This window comes from Podarcis melisellensis, assembly GCF_964234715.1.
Source record: "Podarcis melisellensis genome assembly, chromosome: 7".
Lineage (NCBI taxonomy): Eukaryota > Metazoa > Chordata > Lepidosauria > Squamata > Lacertidae > Podarcis > Podarcis melisellensis.
In genome coordinates this window covers 10,876,899-10,890,373 of record NC_138539.1, presented here as the reverse complement: position 1 = coordinate 10,890,373, position 13,475 = coordinate 10,876,899, and the positions used below count along the sequence as shown (strand labels likewise).

The following is a 13,475-nucleotide window of genomic DNA, read 5'->3' as shown; positions in this document are numbered from 1 at the left end:
AGACATTTGAAATAACAAGCCATAGCAATGGTTCCGAACCATGATCTCTCTCTTTCATCATCAGCACGGAAACCTCGTAACAGAGCACAGAAAGACAGGATGAGCCTGCCCAATAGTCCTGAGCTGGATCATACCGATCCTTCTGGAATATGATCTCATAGAATCATAGAATTGTAGAGTTGGAAGGGACCATGAAATTCATCCAGTCCAATCCCCTGCAATGCAGGAATATGCAACTGTCGCATATGGCGATGATTACTCACAGGTGGACAGCTCTGTTGGTTAGAGCATGGTGCTGATAGCTCCAAGGTTGCAGGATCGATCCCCATACTGACTCCCTTCAAACTCTACAATTCTATGATTTGAGATACCTTCCCAGCTGAGAACTGGCTGTGTGACTGCGCCAAGAGGTATCCTAGTCACAGATCATCATGTTCTCATTCAAAACACTTTCTCATGCCATGACATAGCTGGTTGCTGCTTGGAGACTTGGGTTGGACCCAAAGAATTTCTTGCTCCTGTGGAAAGAATCTTTCTACAACAGATGGGCTCTTTCTATTGCTGCAAGGACACCTTTGGACCTAACCACATGCTGTTGATGCAATAAATGTCTTGTTCGGCTTGTTTTCTAAGCCTAATAATCTATCATTTAACATTCTGCCAATACATCTTACACGAACTAAAGCAGATCATTGCAAATTGTCTCAGGTCCCATTTGAAAACAGGTTCATGTCAGACACCAAAAAACGAATGAAAAACAGCACACATGGGGCTGGTTTTTGTACCCAATGTGGGAATGGATGGATATGCAGTCATGGTGCCATAACATTTAGGGCTGCTTACCACATAGGTCACCCTCACCTTGACCAGAAATGTGCACAGATGACATGAAAATTCCACATCCCATAAGGGCTAGTCCATTTGGTAAGCACTCTCATGCATTACAGCTGCTATGCTGTATCATGATCTAAGAATCAGTCCTTGATGCTGCTTATGAAAGTGGCCATAGAGTTAAATATATCTGGAAAGAAATTCAGCAGGTCTAGAACTGAGGTGCTAGTTTGTTATGTCTGGGGAGAATTTAAATGAGCGATTCCACCTAGAATCTGAAATGGTATTTTGCCCAGGAAGGTTGGAAGACAAATATGGTACTATTGATACAAAGAAGTGGGAGCTGTAACAGAATATTGCAGTATGGAGTGCTTCTGTTCAGGCTTCTCCATTCTGTCCCCTGTGATGTGGTTTCCTATTACTCCACCCCAACAATATCACCTGGCCACTGAGCTTGCTCCATCCTGACTGGGCACCTTTTCGGAGGGTCCTCACCTCACTATCCTGCTGAGGCTTCTCACACACACCCCTCAATATTCACATTTACTCAAGGTTCCTCTAAGCCTTCGTTCTCATGCACGAATGGTGCAGTTTTGCCAGCACTTGGAGAACTGAGATTGCAATTGGCGGCTTTGATTTGTTCTTATTTGCTTATTAATTTTTCCCACTATGAACATGACAAACAATGATAAATCAATTATGCTGTTGTTCTTTTTGAGAATTATTAGTATGCGCCAATTCATTAAAGCCAGCGTATGTAGCAAATTAAGACCATTCTGCTATCAGATCAAAGGTACTGGTGTCCCTTTTGCTTAAAATAATTACTGCAGCAACAGGTCAAATGCTAATCCGTGATTATGCTACCCAGACAGTCCATTTTCTGTCATCTGGACAAACAAACAGACTTAGACTACTCAAAACTACTTAGCCCATTACAAACCAGTTATAAGTCACAATAGCGGGGCTGGATTTGCGTTCCTCCATTTGAACATACAACAAATGAATGCACGACCATAGGAAACTGAAGATATTGATTACATACCTGGTCCCATCCACTGGCTCTTTCCTTTTGGAGAATTGAAAGCAATGGGAGAAAAGCAAGGAAAAAGGAGGTAGCTGTTAAATTTAGCAGGAAATGCCAAGCTTTAGCTTCAAACCATGCAAAGGCATTTCTAAGTGCTTTTGGTCCTGTCACCTGACCCATAAGAAGCCTACATGTGCTTCTCTGGGGACATATTGGTAAGCGATAACATTTCTTTATCATGGGGATGTGGAACCTCGTTCCTCTCCAGGTGATGTTGGACTCCAACTCCCATCAGCCCAAGCCAACATGGCCAATGACCAGGGATTATGGGAGTTGTACTTCAACCAAAGTCAGAGGCTTCCTCACACATGCTGACACACCACATATTTCTCCACCCTCCTTCCTGGCGAACACAGTCACTTCCAGTCATGATTGCAGATCACAGTTCAAGGAGCCATTGCAGTCAGGCAAAAGCAGTCTGCCAGGGTGTGGCCTGGGGAAGGGGCATGGCCTGGGAAGATTCCCGAGGGCCAGATAGGCCTGGAAGGGCCAGGAAGTTCTCCGCCCCCAGTATGCATACATTACAGGGTACACAATCTTCTCTGCCTGCTCTCAACAAAGCTGCCCCTTTCGTAACACTCTGGTCTCCTGTTCCATAACCACGAAACAGGCCGTGCTGATTGATCTGGGAGGATGTCTCAAAGCAGAAGACTTACCTGAAATACGGGAATGACACAATTGATTCATAAAACCTCCAAGTGGCAACGAGGTCCAGCCTATTGGGATTAGTAGCATAGTACCTCCAGGCAGCCTAAAGAAACACAAGAGGAGCAACATGGTTAGGAGAAGAAGGAGAACAACCGGAGGCGCATGTTGTGCCTCCGAGCAAATGCAACGGGTGGACGAATGCTCTTGCACCTAGGAGCTGGACGATGAGACAAGATGTAAGAGGTGATTTGGGTGCAGGAAATGGGTAGGGAAGGAAGATGCAAACGGTTCCTTTCCCTGCCTCCTAAGGCTTGTCAGAATGGCCCCGACCCAGTCCAGCAGTCCAAGGTTTTTGGGATGTTTGGGGTTTAATAATAATAATAATAATAATAATAATAATAATAATAATAATAATAATACATTTTATTTATATCCCACCCTCCCCAGCCAGAGCCAGGCTCAGGGCGGCTAACACCAATAAAATCACAGTAAAAACATAATGGGGGGAAGGGGAAACCAATTTAAAATACAGGTCAAAATGCAATTTAAAATGCAGCCTCATTTTAAAAGTAGCCAATAAATCAAGACCATAAGGGGAGGGAAACATAAGGGTCAGACTGAGTCCAAACCAAAGGCCAAGCGGAACAGCTCTGCCTTGCAGGCCCTGCGGAAAGATGTCAAGTCCCGCAGGCCTATAGTCTCTAGTGACAGAGTGTTCCACCAAGTTGGGGCCAGTACTGAAAAGGCCCTGGCCCTAGTTGAGACCAATCTAACCACCTTGCGACCTGGGACCTCCAAAATGTTGTCATTTCTGGACCTTAAGTTCCTCCGTGGGGCATACCAGGAGAGACGGTCCCGTAGGTATGTGGGTCCTAGGCCGCACGTAGGACAGAGGCACAGAGATCTGTCCAGCTCTGTAGATCACAACGTATTATCATTCCATGACATTCTGGTAAGGACATAGGAATATAGGGATCTCTCCCTTGACCCTTTTAGCTTACACTGGTTGGCAGAGGCTCTCTAGGGTTCCAGGCAGGCCTCATGCCACTGAACCTGAGAACTTGTGCATGCTAAGAAGATGCTCTACCACTGCATCCTGCCCTTCCCACAAAAAAACCCCAACCCATGACCACTAGGTTCCAAAAGGGGCACAGGTGAGTTTTGTCCCTGCCCCCTCTACCCCAAAAAATGCAAAAGAAGGAAGGCAACTCCTACCCCACTTTTGCCCTCCAAATACCCCCTTCCCCAAATTTCCCCAAAAGTTCTCATTGGAGAACTTTCAGTCCAGACAGTGATCTTTTCTTCTCGTTAAAGCTGGAAGGGTTTCATAAAGAAATATGTGAAAGGCCAACCCCTCCTCTGTGGCTTCTCTGCCATGAGACCTGGAAGAGGGCAGCTTTCAAAGAGCTGCGAACTGTGTGTGTTTCAAAGAGAGTACGATGAATCCCAACCTGTATGAGTTCCGCTGCAGGCTTTCTTCTTTTCTCAAAATGTTTCTGGCGGTGTTGCTCCTGCACTTTCAGAGCGAGTCCTGAACCCAAAATGCCCTGAAAGCAAAGTTGGGCAAATCATCATCATCGTCATCATCCTGTTGAAAATGGAAATGTCAGACCGAGGGCAAAATGGGAGACAGCTTCTCCCTGGGGTTCGAAAATGGTGGGGAAGTTGGAACCAAGATTGTCCTGGGCACTGAGAGGTGATGGAGTTAAGGGCAGTGTCTCAAAGCTTAAGCCTTTGTAACAACAACAACAACAACAACAACAACAATTTTTCATTTATACCCCGCCCTCCCCAGCCAAGGCCGGGCTCAGGGCAGCTAACAAGCAATAATAAAAATAAGTTGAATGAATACAACTTAAAAACAAAATTAAAATATTGAAACATTAAAATATTAAAATGTAGCCTCATCGCAGGAGGAGAAAGGAAAAGAAAAAAGAAAGAGGGAGAGGGAATTAAATTGATTCCAAGCCAAAGGCCAGGTGGAACAACTCTTACAGGCCCTGCGGAAAGAAATCAGATCCTGCAGGGCCCTGGTCTCATGAGGCAGAGCGTTCCACCAGGCTGGAGCCAGAGTTGAAAAGGCCCTGGCTCTGGTTGAGGCTAATCTGACTTCCTTAGGGCCCATGACCTCTAGGGTGTTGCTATTAATGGATCTGCCCCCTCCACCCCCCAAAATGCAAAAGACCTGTTGAGGTGCTCCTCCCTAGTGGTGGCTGGTGTGTGGGGCAGAAGGCAGAGGAGTCCCCATTGGTGGAACTAGACCTCTTCTGAGGAAGGGAGAGGATGAGGTGGATATCTGCATTGGGTGGGGGTTTTTTTGTGGGATGGGAGCTTTGATTGGAACACTTGAAATACCTTGCCCCCTTTAAGGGTCACCAGGAGCGACGTCACCCGCCCCATTCCCAACCTGTCGCCCATGCCTTCTCTCACGAGGCCACCGGCAGAACTTACAGCTGGAAGAGCAAAGAAGGAAACTCCAACGAGAGAGAATGTTGCTGCTATGAGGCGTCCCTCCCATGTTTTGGGCGTCTTGTCGCCATAGCCGATGGTTGCTAGTGTAATCTGTGGGGAGAAGGTTTGGGACAGTCTGTAAGAAAGACAAATGGGCAAGGACAATGATTTCTTGCACTTTCCACCACTCCTCAGTCCCGTACACACCCTGTGTTTAAGACAGTATTATTTAAACAGGCATGGCTCTTTCTCCCCGCCCCCCTAGCAAAGAATCCTGGAAACTGTAGTTTGTTAAGATGCCAAGAGTTGTTCCAAGACCCCTGTTTCCCCTCAGAGAGCTACAGTTTTCAGAGTTGACTGTGATGAAAGATTGAACGTTAAACCACTCTAGGAACTGTGACTCTGGAAGGGGTCTCCTAACAAACCTCAGGACCCTTTGTGAGGAGCTTGACCTACACTTGAGTAGGACCCTGGCAGAGACACATGCCCGACTGGCATGTTCTCTCCCTCCTGGTCGATCGTTCGGGAGCTTCAAAAGCTTTCCTCAGCCCGAACATCACAGTGAATGATGCCAACAGACATCGGCACACTTATGGATCCACAGAGTCTTTGCAGCTTGCGTAACAGACCTCAGCAGCTCAGCATTTTGGCTAATCTACTTTATTTACAGATAAACACACACGGAGCACTGCAACATGGCTCCCTCTCTCTCTAGCATCAGACAGCAAAGAGAAAGAACAAAGGACAATAGTCCCACTTCATGGAACACAGTAACACAAACATCCTGTTTCCATCACTTCCCACTCTGTGGAGTCAAAACATACACCGTCATGTGAAAGACAACAATCCCATGACTGCAATCATGGAGCAGGAATCCTTTGGGAGAATCTTCAACTATTTAAAGTGGTATGATGCTGCTTTAAATGTTGTGTGGATGGGGCCTCCATGGCTGCATCTTTTCAAGTTGGACTTCGCTTTACTTGACAGCCTCCACCATTTCCCCCATGCATGTGCAATAACATTTTCAATTAACTCAGAAGCTGTTGCAGGAAGCACTTTTTGGTTCTTTTAAGGTACAGGTGGGCAACCTGTGGCCACAAGTAGCCCCTAGCTAGCCCCCCAACCTCATTTTATGTATCTCCCCATCTCTGGTTTTCATTCCACCCAATACCAGCATGTGGCCCCTGACAGGTTACTCCAAGGGGATCTGGCCCTCAGCAAGTTAGAGGTTTCCCAGCCCTGTTTGAAGAGGCTGGAATTGGATGTTGCAAGCTTCCATCATCCTCCCTTCCTTTTCACAATGCAACTCAAGCTGAATAACAGCTAGCATTAAAATGCTAAAGGACCCCAGAACATTCAGACGAACCACCCCAAAGCAACCTCAGTCAGCATAACCCCTGTGGATACTGACCAGTCCCCACCAAAGGGCATCGGCATAGGTTTCAAACTCCCTTTTTTCCTTCCCTTCCTCGTTTTTTTCAGGCACATCTTTCTCCACCAGGTAAACCAGGAATGAGGAGAGGATAAGGGTCAGGAACCCGATGTACCAGGCAGTGATGAGTTCCTAAGAAGGAAATGCACTGCTGTAAGACAGAAAGCAAAGGTCCTGACTGGGCCAGGTCTTGGCCTCACACCATGACGTTCCTAGTTCAGGAGACCCAATAGTTATTGCTCACCAGGGTGAAATGGTTTGAGCATATAATAGGGTTGCCATACAGCCAGAATTTCCTGGACATATCCAGATTACTGCAGCCACAAGCAGTTTCTGGGCAGAAATCGGCAAAATGTCAGGGAAAATCTGGACATATGGCAGCCCATGTACACAGTGTCGTTTTGCCGATTTTCCTCAGAAATAGCTCCAAAAAACATCAATTTTTGCGGGGGAGGGGGGGATTTTCTGTCAAGATTTTCACTTTTTGAAATATGGCAGTCCTAGCATATAACACCAATTATGGCCTGTGTCAGGGTGATATGTGGGTGGTTGCCGAGATAACAGCTCAGGATTCTAGCGTGCCTTCACAAGATTTATTAAGACCAAAACTATGTACAGTACAGAGCTCTTGAAAGCATGTCTGCCTCAGTTGCTATCAGTTGCCGGAAGTGGCTCACACCTGTTCCCCCTCCAGCAGAGAAACTTCCTGAGACCCCCCCTCCTTTCCTCCTCTCCTTATGTGAAAACCTAAGCACCAGAGGCTGCTCCTTTCTCTCTACTATAGCAGCCTTTGGATCTCCCTCCCTCTCATTTTCCATGTTTCCATGTTTCCTGACAGTCCCTCCTCCTCTCCCTCTGATGAAGGGCAGCTGCTCATCAAAGGAGAGGGCTCTCTGTACATTCTGATCTCTCCCCCCTTCTCTGCCAACCAATCCCTGACAGCCTAGCTGCCAATTAGTTTCTGGGCCCAATTCAAAGTGCTGGTTTTGACCGAAACAGCCTTCAATGCCTCAGGACCACAATACTTCAAAGACCACCTCTCCCCGTATAAACTGACACAGACCCTGCCTTCATAGTCTGAGGCCCTTCTTGTTCCAGCCCCACAGTCCTTTCTTACTTTGCTGTGTGCACAAATGGCTGAGCCCAAGAGCTTCCAGGTTCCTCCTCTTCTGTCCATCCGCAACATTCGCAGGATCTGAAGGAAACGGAGGCTTCTCAGCGACGTGGCCAGGACGTTGCCCTGGTTGCCAACAGCCACTACCGGCACAGAGGCGATCAGTACAAAGATATCTGTGGAGCAAAAAATTAAAATTAAAGTAAGATCTTGCTCAGATAAGGAAGAAAACCTAACTCGTCTCCTAAGAAAGAGAGATGGGAGGGTTTGAGCAATTTACAAGAACCTCAAGTAGAAACAGGTACAAGAATTGGTAGATGTTGAAAGCCTTGGGAGTGAGGAATTGCCTTTTGTGGTTTGTTTGACCCAGTTCCCAACCCTGCTGGACCCTTCAAAGCAATAGAGAACCACAAAGGAAAGCAATGGAAAGGCTTGTGGTTAAAAAAAAAGGCAAAGGACCCCTGGATAGTTAAGTCCAGTCAAAGGCGACTATGGGGTTGCAGTGCTCATCTCGCTTTCAGGCCGAGGGAGCCGGCATTAGTCCATGGACAGCTTTCCAGGTCATGTGGCCTAAACTGCTAAACCGCTTCTGGTGCAATGGGACAACATGACAGAAACCAGAGCGCGTGGAAATGCCATTTACCTTCCTACCACAGTGGTACCTATTTATCTACTTGCACTGGAGTGCTTTCAAACTGCTAGGTTGCAGGAGCTTGGACAGAGCAATGGGAGCTCATACCGTCACCGGGATTCAAACTGCTGACCTTCTGATCAGCAGGCCCAAGAGGCTCAATGGTTTAGATCACACCACCACCCGCATCCCCTGGAAAGGATTGTACTTACCCAACATACACAAAGGTTTCCGGGCAAACTTTAACCTCCCTCGCCATCCTTTGTACCGACAGCAGCAGCCGGCAGCCCAGATCCTTAAGGCAAACTCTGCTCCAAAGATGAAAATGGCAAAGGTTTCCTACGCAGAATGGGAAACAAGTAACAAAACAACGTATATTACCAAATGCACACATCGCAGGGTCACCAAAAGTCATAGCTTCTGAAAGAAATCTTTGGAAGGAGAAATTTGCTGAGAGCAAGTAAGGTCAGGTAGGGATGGGGGAACCTTGGGCTGGGTGGGGGGTGAAGGTGTCCCCCTATTTGGCCCGTAGGACTTTCTCTAGGCCATACAACATCCCAAGTCACAACACTCATGACCCCTGCTTTGCACCCTCTAGAACAGCCTTTCTCAACCTGTGGGTCCCCAGATGTTGTTGAACTACAAATCCCATCACTCCTAGCTAGCAAGGCCAGAGCTCAGGGATGATGGGAGTTGTAGTCCAACAACATCTGGGGACCCACAGGTTGAGAACCGTTGCTCTAGAATGATGGTTCTCAAACTTTTATTCTCTGGGACACACTTTCAGAATAAAAAATTGTTCACGCCACACTGTTTTTTTTAATTGGAAAACAAAAAGAAACAACTCCTAGCAGTGCTTGATTTATGACATGGAACACGTCTACTTTATAATAGGGTTGTGGGACATCCAGCAAGGATAAAACAATGCAGCTACATAAGAACATTAATCATTCCCAACATATAATTATAAATGAGCCTCTTACATGTGTACCTTAAGTATGCATACAGACTCCGTGAGAGGTGTGAGTTCACTTTTGCCATGTAATCTCATTTATATTAGGTCCATTTTGGGAGAAACTTCCATCTCCTCATCAGCACAAAGAAACCTTTCTCTTTTCTGATCTTTCATGATTGTCAGAGTTGAAAATCCCTGTTCCCAACAATATGTCGTGGAGAACTGCAGAGGAATGGCCAATGCTCTTGAAGAGAGGTGTGAACACTGCTTTTGATTGGTTGATCAATCAATAGATGATAGATAGAGAGATGATGATAGATAGATAGATGATAGATAGATGATAGATAGATCGATAGATAGATAGATAGATAGATAGATAGATAGATGATAGATAGAGATAGATTAGATAGATGATAGATAGATAGATAGATAGATATAGATAGATAGATAGATAGATAGATAGATAGATAGATAGATAGATAGATGATAGATAGATAGATAGATGATAGATAGATGATAGATAGATAGATGATAGATAGATAGATAGATAGATAGATAGATAGATAGATAGATAGATAGATGATAGATGATAGATAGATAGATAGATAGATAGATAGATAGATAGATAGATAGATAGATAGATAGACAGACAGACATAGATAGACAGTTGGTAGGTAGATAGATGATAGATGATAGATAGATGATAGATAGATAGATAGATAGATAGATAGATAGATAGATAGATAGATAGATGATAGATAGATAGCTCTAGATAGATGATAGATAGATAGATGATAGATAGATGATAGATAGATGATAGATAGATAGATAGATGATAGATAGATAGATAGATAGATAGATAGATAGATGATAGATAGATAGATAGATAGATAGATAGATAGATAGATAGATGATAGATAGATAGATAGATAGATAGATAGATAGATAGATAGATGATAGATAGATGATAGACAGATAGATAGATATTCTTGTTTGTTTCATCTTGTTTGTTTTGGCCCAGTTCCCTAATCTGTCAAGGTCGTTTCGAAGTGTGATCCTGTCCTCTGGGGTGTTAGCCACCCCTCCCAGTTTGGTGTCATCTGCAAATTTGATCAGGATGCCCTTGAGTCCATCATCCAAGTCGTTGATAAAGATGTTGAATAAGACCGGGCCCAAGACAGAACCCTGTGGCACCCCACTAGTCACTCTTCTCCAGGATGAAGAGGAACCATTGATGAGCACCCTTTGGGTTCGGTCAGTCAGCCAGTTACAAATCCACTGAGTGGTAGCAAAGTCAAGACCGCATTTTACCAGCTTCTTTACAAGAATATCATGGGGCACCTTGTCAAATGCCTTTGTCAAATGTTCACTCAGCTTCCCAACAGGGATGTAACTGAGAGGAGGCAAGGCAACAGAAACATTGGCATGATGTTGGAACCATCAGGTTGGCTTCAGTGCAGGAACACTGCCTTGCCCCTCCTCTATCTCTCTGTTCCTGACAGCAACGTCCACATTGGGAAGCCAGGTGAGCAATGATGGCCACCCTCCAGTGGCTGCTGGCACCATCTGCACCGATAGTAGAATAAGCCAGTATCCTCTCCCTTTCCACCCCAGGTAAACACCTGAACTTACCAACAGCAGAAGCCAGTTTCCTGAAACAGTTTCGTATTCCTTGAATGTTGTCAGAACAGCTAAAATCAAGCAACCCAGGACTATCAGAAACCTAGAAGAAGAGATATAGATAAAAAAAGGGAAACGGAACGTTAGGAGATGTTCGTTCAGTGTGTAGTCCTCTATAAGTCTCTTGTTCCAAGAATGTAGGGTGCCTTTGATTTGGGATGCAAAGGCAATTAAAGGGATTGGCCTGCCTGCAAAACAGGTGGGCATTCACTGCCTAAGATATTCCCACAAGCCAGGCACTCAGTTCTTTCCCCAAGGAAATGGGTCACTTCACAGACAGGAGTAGCCCTGGGAACAGTCTTCCCTGTTGATCTTAACACCCAGGCAGGTCAATGTGAGAGTTCGCACATGAAGATGATGTACAGATGGTACATGACACCAGTGCAGTTAGGGAAAATGTACAAAACTAGTTCAAATATATGTTGGGAGTGTAAGGAAAAGGAGGGGACATTTTATCATATGTGGTGGGATTGTAAGGTAATTTTAAAAAAGGGAAATGATATACAACAAATTGAAGAAAATGTTCTATTTAACATTTGTTAAAAAACCTGAAGCATTTTTGTTAGGGATTGTAGGGAAAGATCTGCCCCAAAAGCTGAAAAACATCTTCATGTATGTGACAATGGCCGCGAGAGTTTTAATAGCACAAGGATGGAAGACTGAAGAAACCCCAACTGAAGAATCATGGCAAGAAAAATTGATGGACTATGCAGAACTGGCAAAACTGACATACAAGCTATGGGACAAGGATGACTGTGACTTTAAAGATGAATGGGAACCCTTTACAAAGTATTTGAAGACACAACAAAGCGAACTGGACTCACTGGCTGGCTTTGAATAAACATTCACAAACTTTTTATTGATAATAATCAGCTAAATAGTTTGAGGATCTATACAACTGTGTAACATGCAGAAAACAGCATTTTTAGAGAAATCAAAGACTGGAACTGAGGAAAGCCAGGAGGTGGGGGTGGGTGGGTTCTGTGGGGGGAGGGAGGAAAAATGGGGGGAAATAAGGATGATATGTTTCTGGATAATATGTTTTGTTTTAATTTTGAATTTAAAAAGTTAAAAAAAAACACAATGTGAGAGTTCGCACTCCTTCGGCTATAGATCTGAAATGTTGATCTATCACTATAGAATTGTGCCAGTAAAGAATACCAAGGGCATTTCAAAACATCCCTCATTATGCCATACTTTCTTCATGCACGGGCTCTAGTGGTCAGTAATAGCCGTTCGAGTTTTCACCCATAGATTTGTCTATCTATGGAAAAAGAGAAAGATGCTTGTAGGAAGGGGGGGGCAAGAGAGAGAGATTTGTGAATCTTTAGACGTCCTCCTTCTCCAGTCCACACAAGGAAAAGAGGAAGTGCTGTCCTTTGTCCACAGGGAGGCAGCATATATCTATGCACTTAAGGAACAAAGTGATTTTCCAGCTCCGTCTCCCTTGGCCAAGAAAAGAAATATAAGATAAGTGGGCGGGGGGGGGGGTATCAAATCCAAAGAATTGCAAAGAATGTTTTTTTAAAAGTAACTTTCAGCTAAACCTGCCGATCTCCCATGTCTGCTGGTCAACATTTTAAATCGAGAACCATAATTGTTTTAAATCCAATTAATAAAGGTATTTAGAAGGTAATTAATAAAGGTATGTAGAATAAGTGATAAAGAACAAAAATCATCAGAGGTGTTGACGGAAGTCTAAAACATTGTATAAGATAAGAAGTTATGTTATATGACTGTTGGAAATGATATGTTAAAAAAACCAATGAAAATGTATATATATATAAAAGAGAACCATAATTGTTTTGACCTCCTTATGATCCATCTACATGTTATGACTGTTTGTTGTGGAGCCACGGTCACCCCACCTTAATGTGGCTGATGCATGGGTTTTTTGGGAGAAATTTAGGGGGCAACACATGAGCACATTGCCCATTCTGAAGCTTCTTGTGGTTGCTGTTGGATGAGCACAATTTTTCCATCAGCAACTACTTCCAAAATGACATTATATCATCATTGCTCCTGAGGGCTGTTGTTGTTGTTCATATGCCACCCTTCTTTTTCAGCGGAGGGAGTTCTGACCTCAAGAAGGAACTTCAGAGGCAGTTAATCTCCCTCCCCCCCAAAATCCCCGAATTTTGCTGGGAATATTGGCCCTCCCATCAAAAAATTCAAGCCAAAATCTTTTGGCTCGGGATGAAAGAACCTCTGTACATCAGTCGTAACATATATAGCTGGCCATTATATGGATTGCCACTATTGCTTGGTGACTTTCCAAAAGTGCTGCTTAACTGATCAGGCAAAATGCAGCAATCCAACTCTGGCACTGTAGTTATCTGTGGGCTAATTTCCCAATTTTTCTGTCTGGGTAAAACCCAGGAATTTGACCATGTGGGCAGACTTTGAGGATGCAAAAAGTCAGTAGCATCATATTGCACTCTATGGGTACCATTGCACCAACTGCCAGCAGCTCAGACAAAGAGTGGGGGATTAGTGGAGCAGAGTGTGAAGACAAGCCCTGAGTCTGCAATAACCCATGACTGCAGTCCTCAACCTTAGTCACACTGGAGGAATGACATTTTCACTCAACAGACCCACGCCTCACAGATCCTGTTTGCTGAACCAGGAAAATATGGTGGGTGAGAAAAT

General features: G+C 44.5%; 1 protein-coding gene across 2 annotated transcripts in view; it reads right to left on the bottom strand.

Annotated features, from left to right (window-relative positions):
* Nucleotides 1–13,475, bottom strand: part of KCNQ3 (potassium voltage-gated channel subfamily Q member 3) — a 154,758-nt gene that overhangs the window by 17,742 nt on the left and 123,541 nt on the right. For both annotated transcript variants that reach the window (XM_081918723.1, XM_081918724.1), the window contains exons 2-9: nt 10,779–10,869; nt 8,404–8,530; nt 7,564–7,736; nt 6,426–6,578; nt 5,015–5,125; nt 4,015–4,110; nt 2,572–2,666; nt 1,874–1,897 (exon numbers count right to left, since the gene is read on the bottom strand). In XM_081918723.1, coding sequence (XP_081774849.1) covers nt 1,874–1,897; nt 2,572–2,666; nt 4,015–4,110; nt 5,015–5,125; nt 6,426–6,578; nt 7,564–7,736; nt 8,404–8,530; nt 10,779–10,869 — 870 coding nt within the window. The remainder of the gene's footprint in view (nt 1–1,873; nt 1,898–2,571; nt 2,667–4,014; nt 4,111–5,014; nt 5,126–6,425; nt 6,579–7,563; nt 7,737–8,403; nt 8,531–10,778; nt 10,870–13,475) is intronic.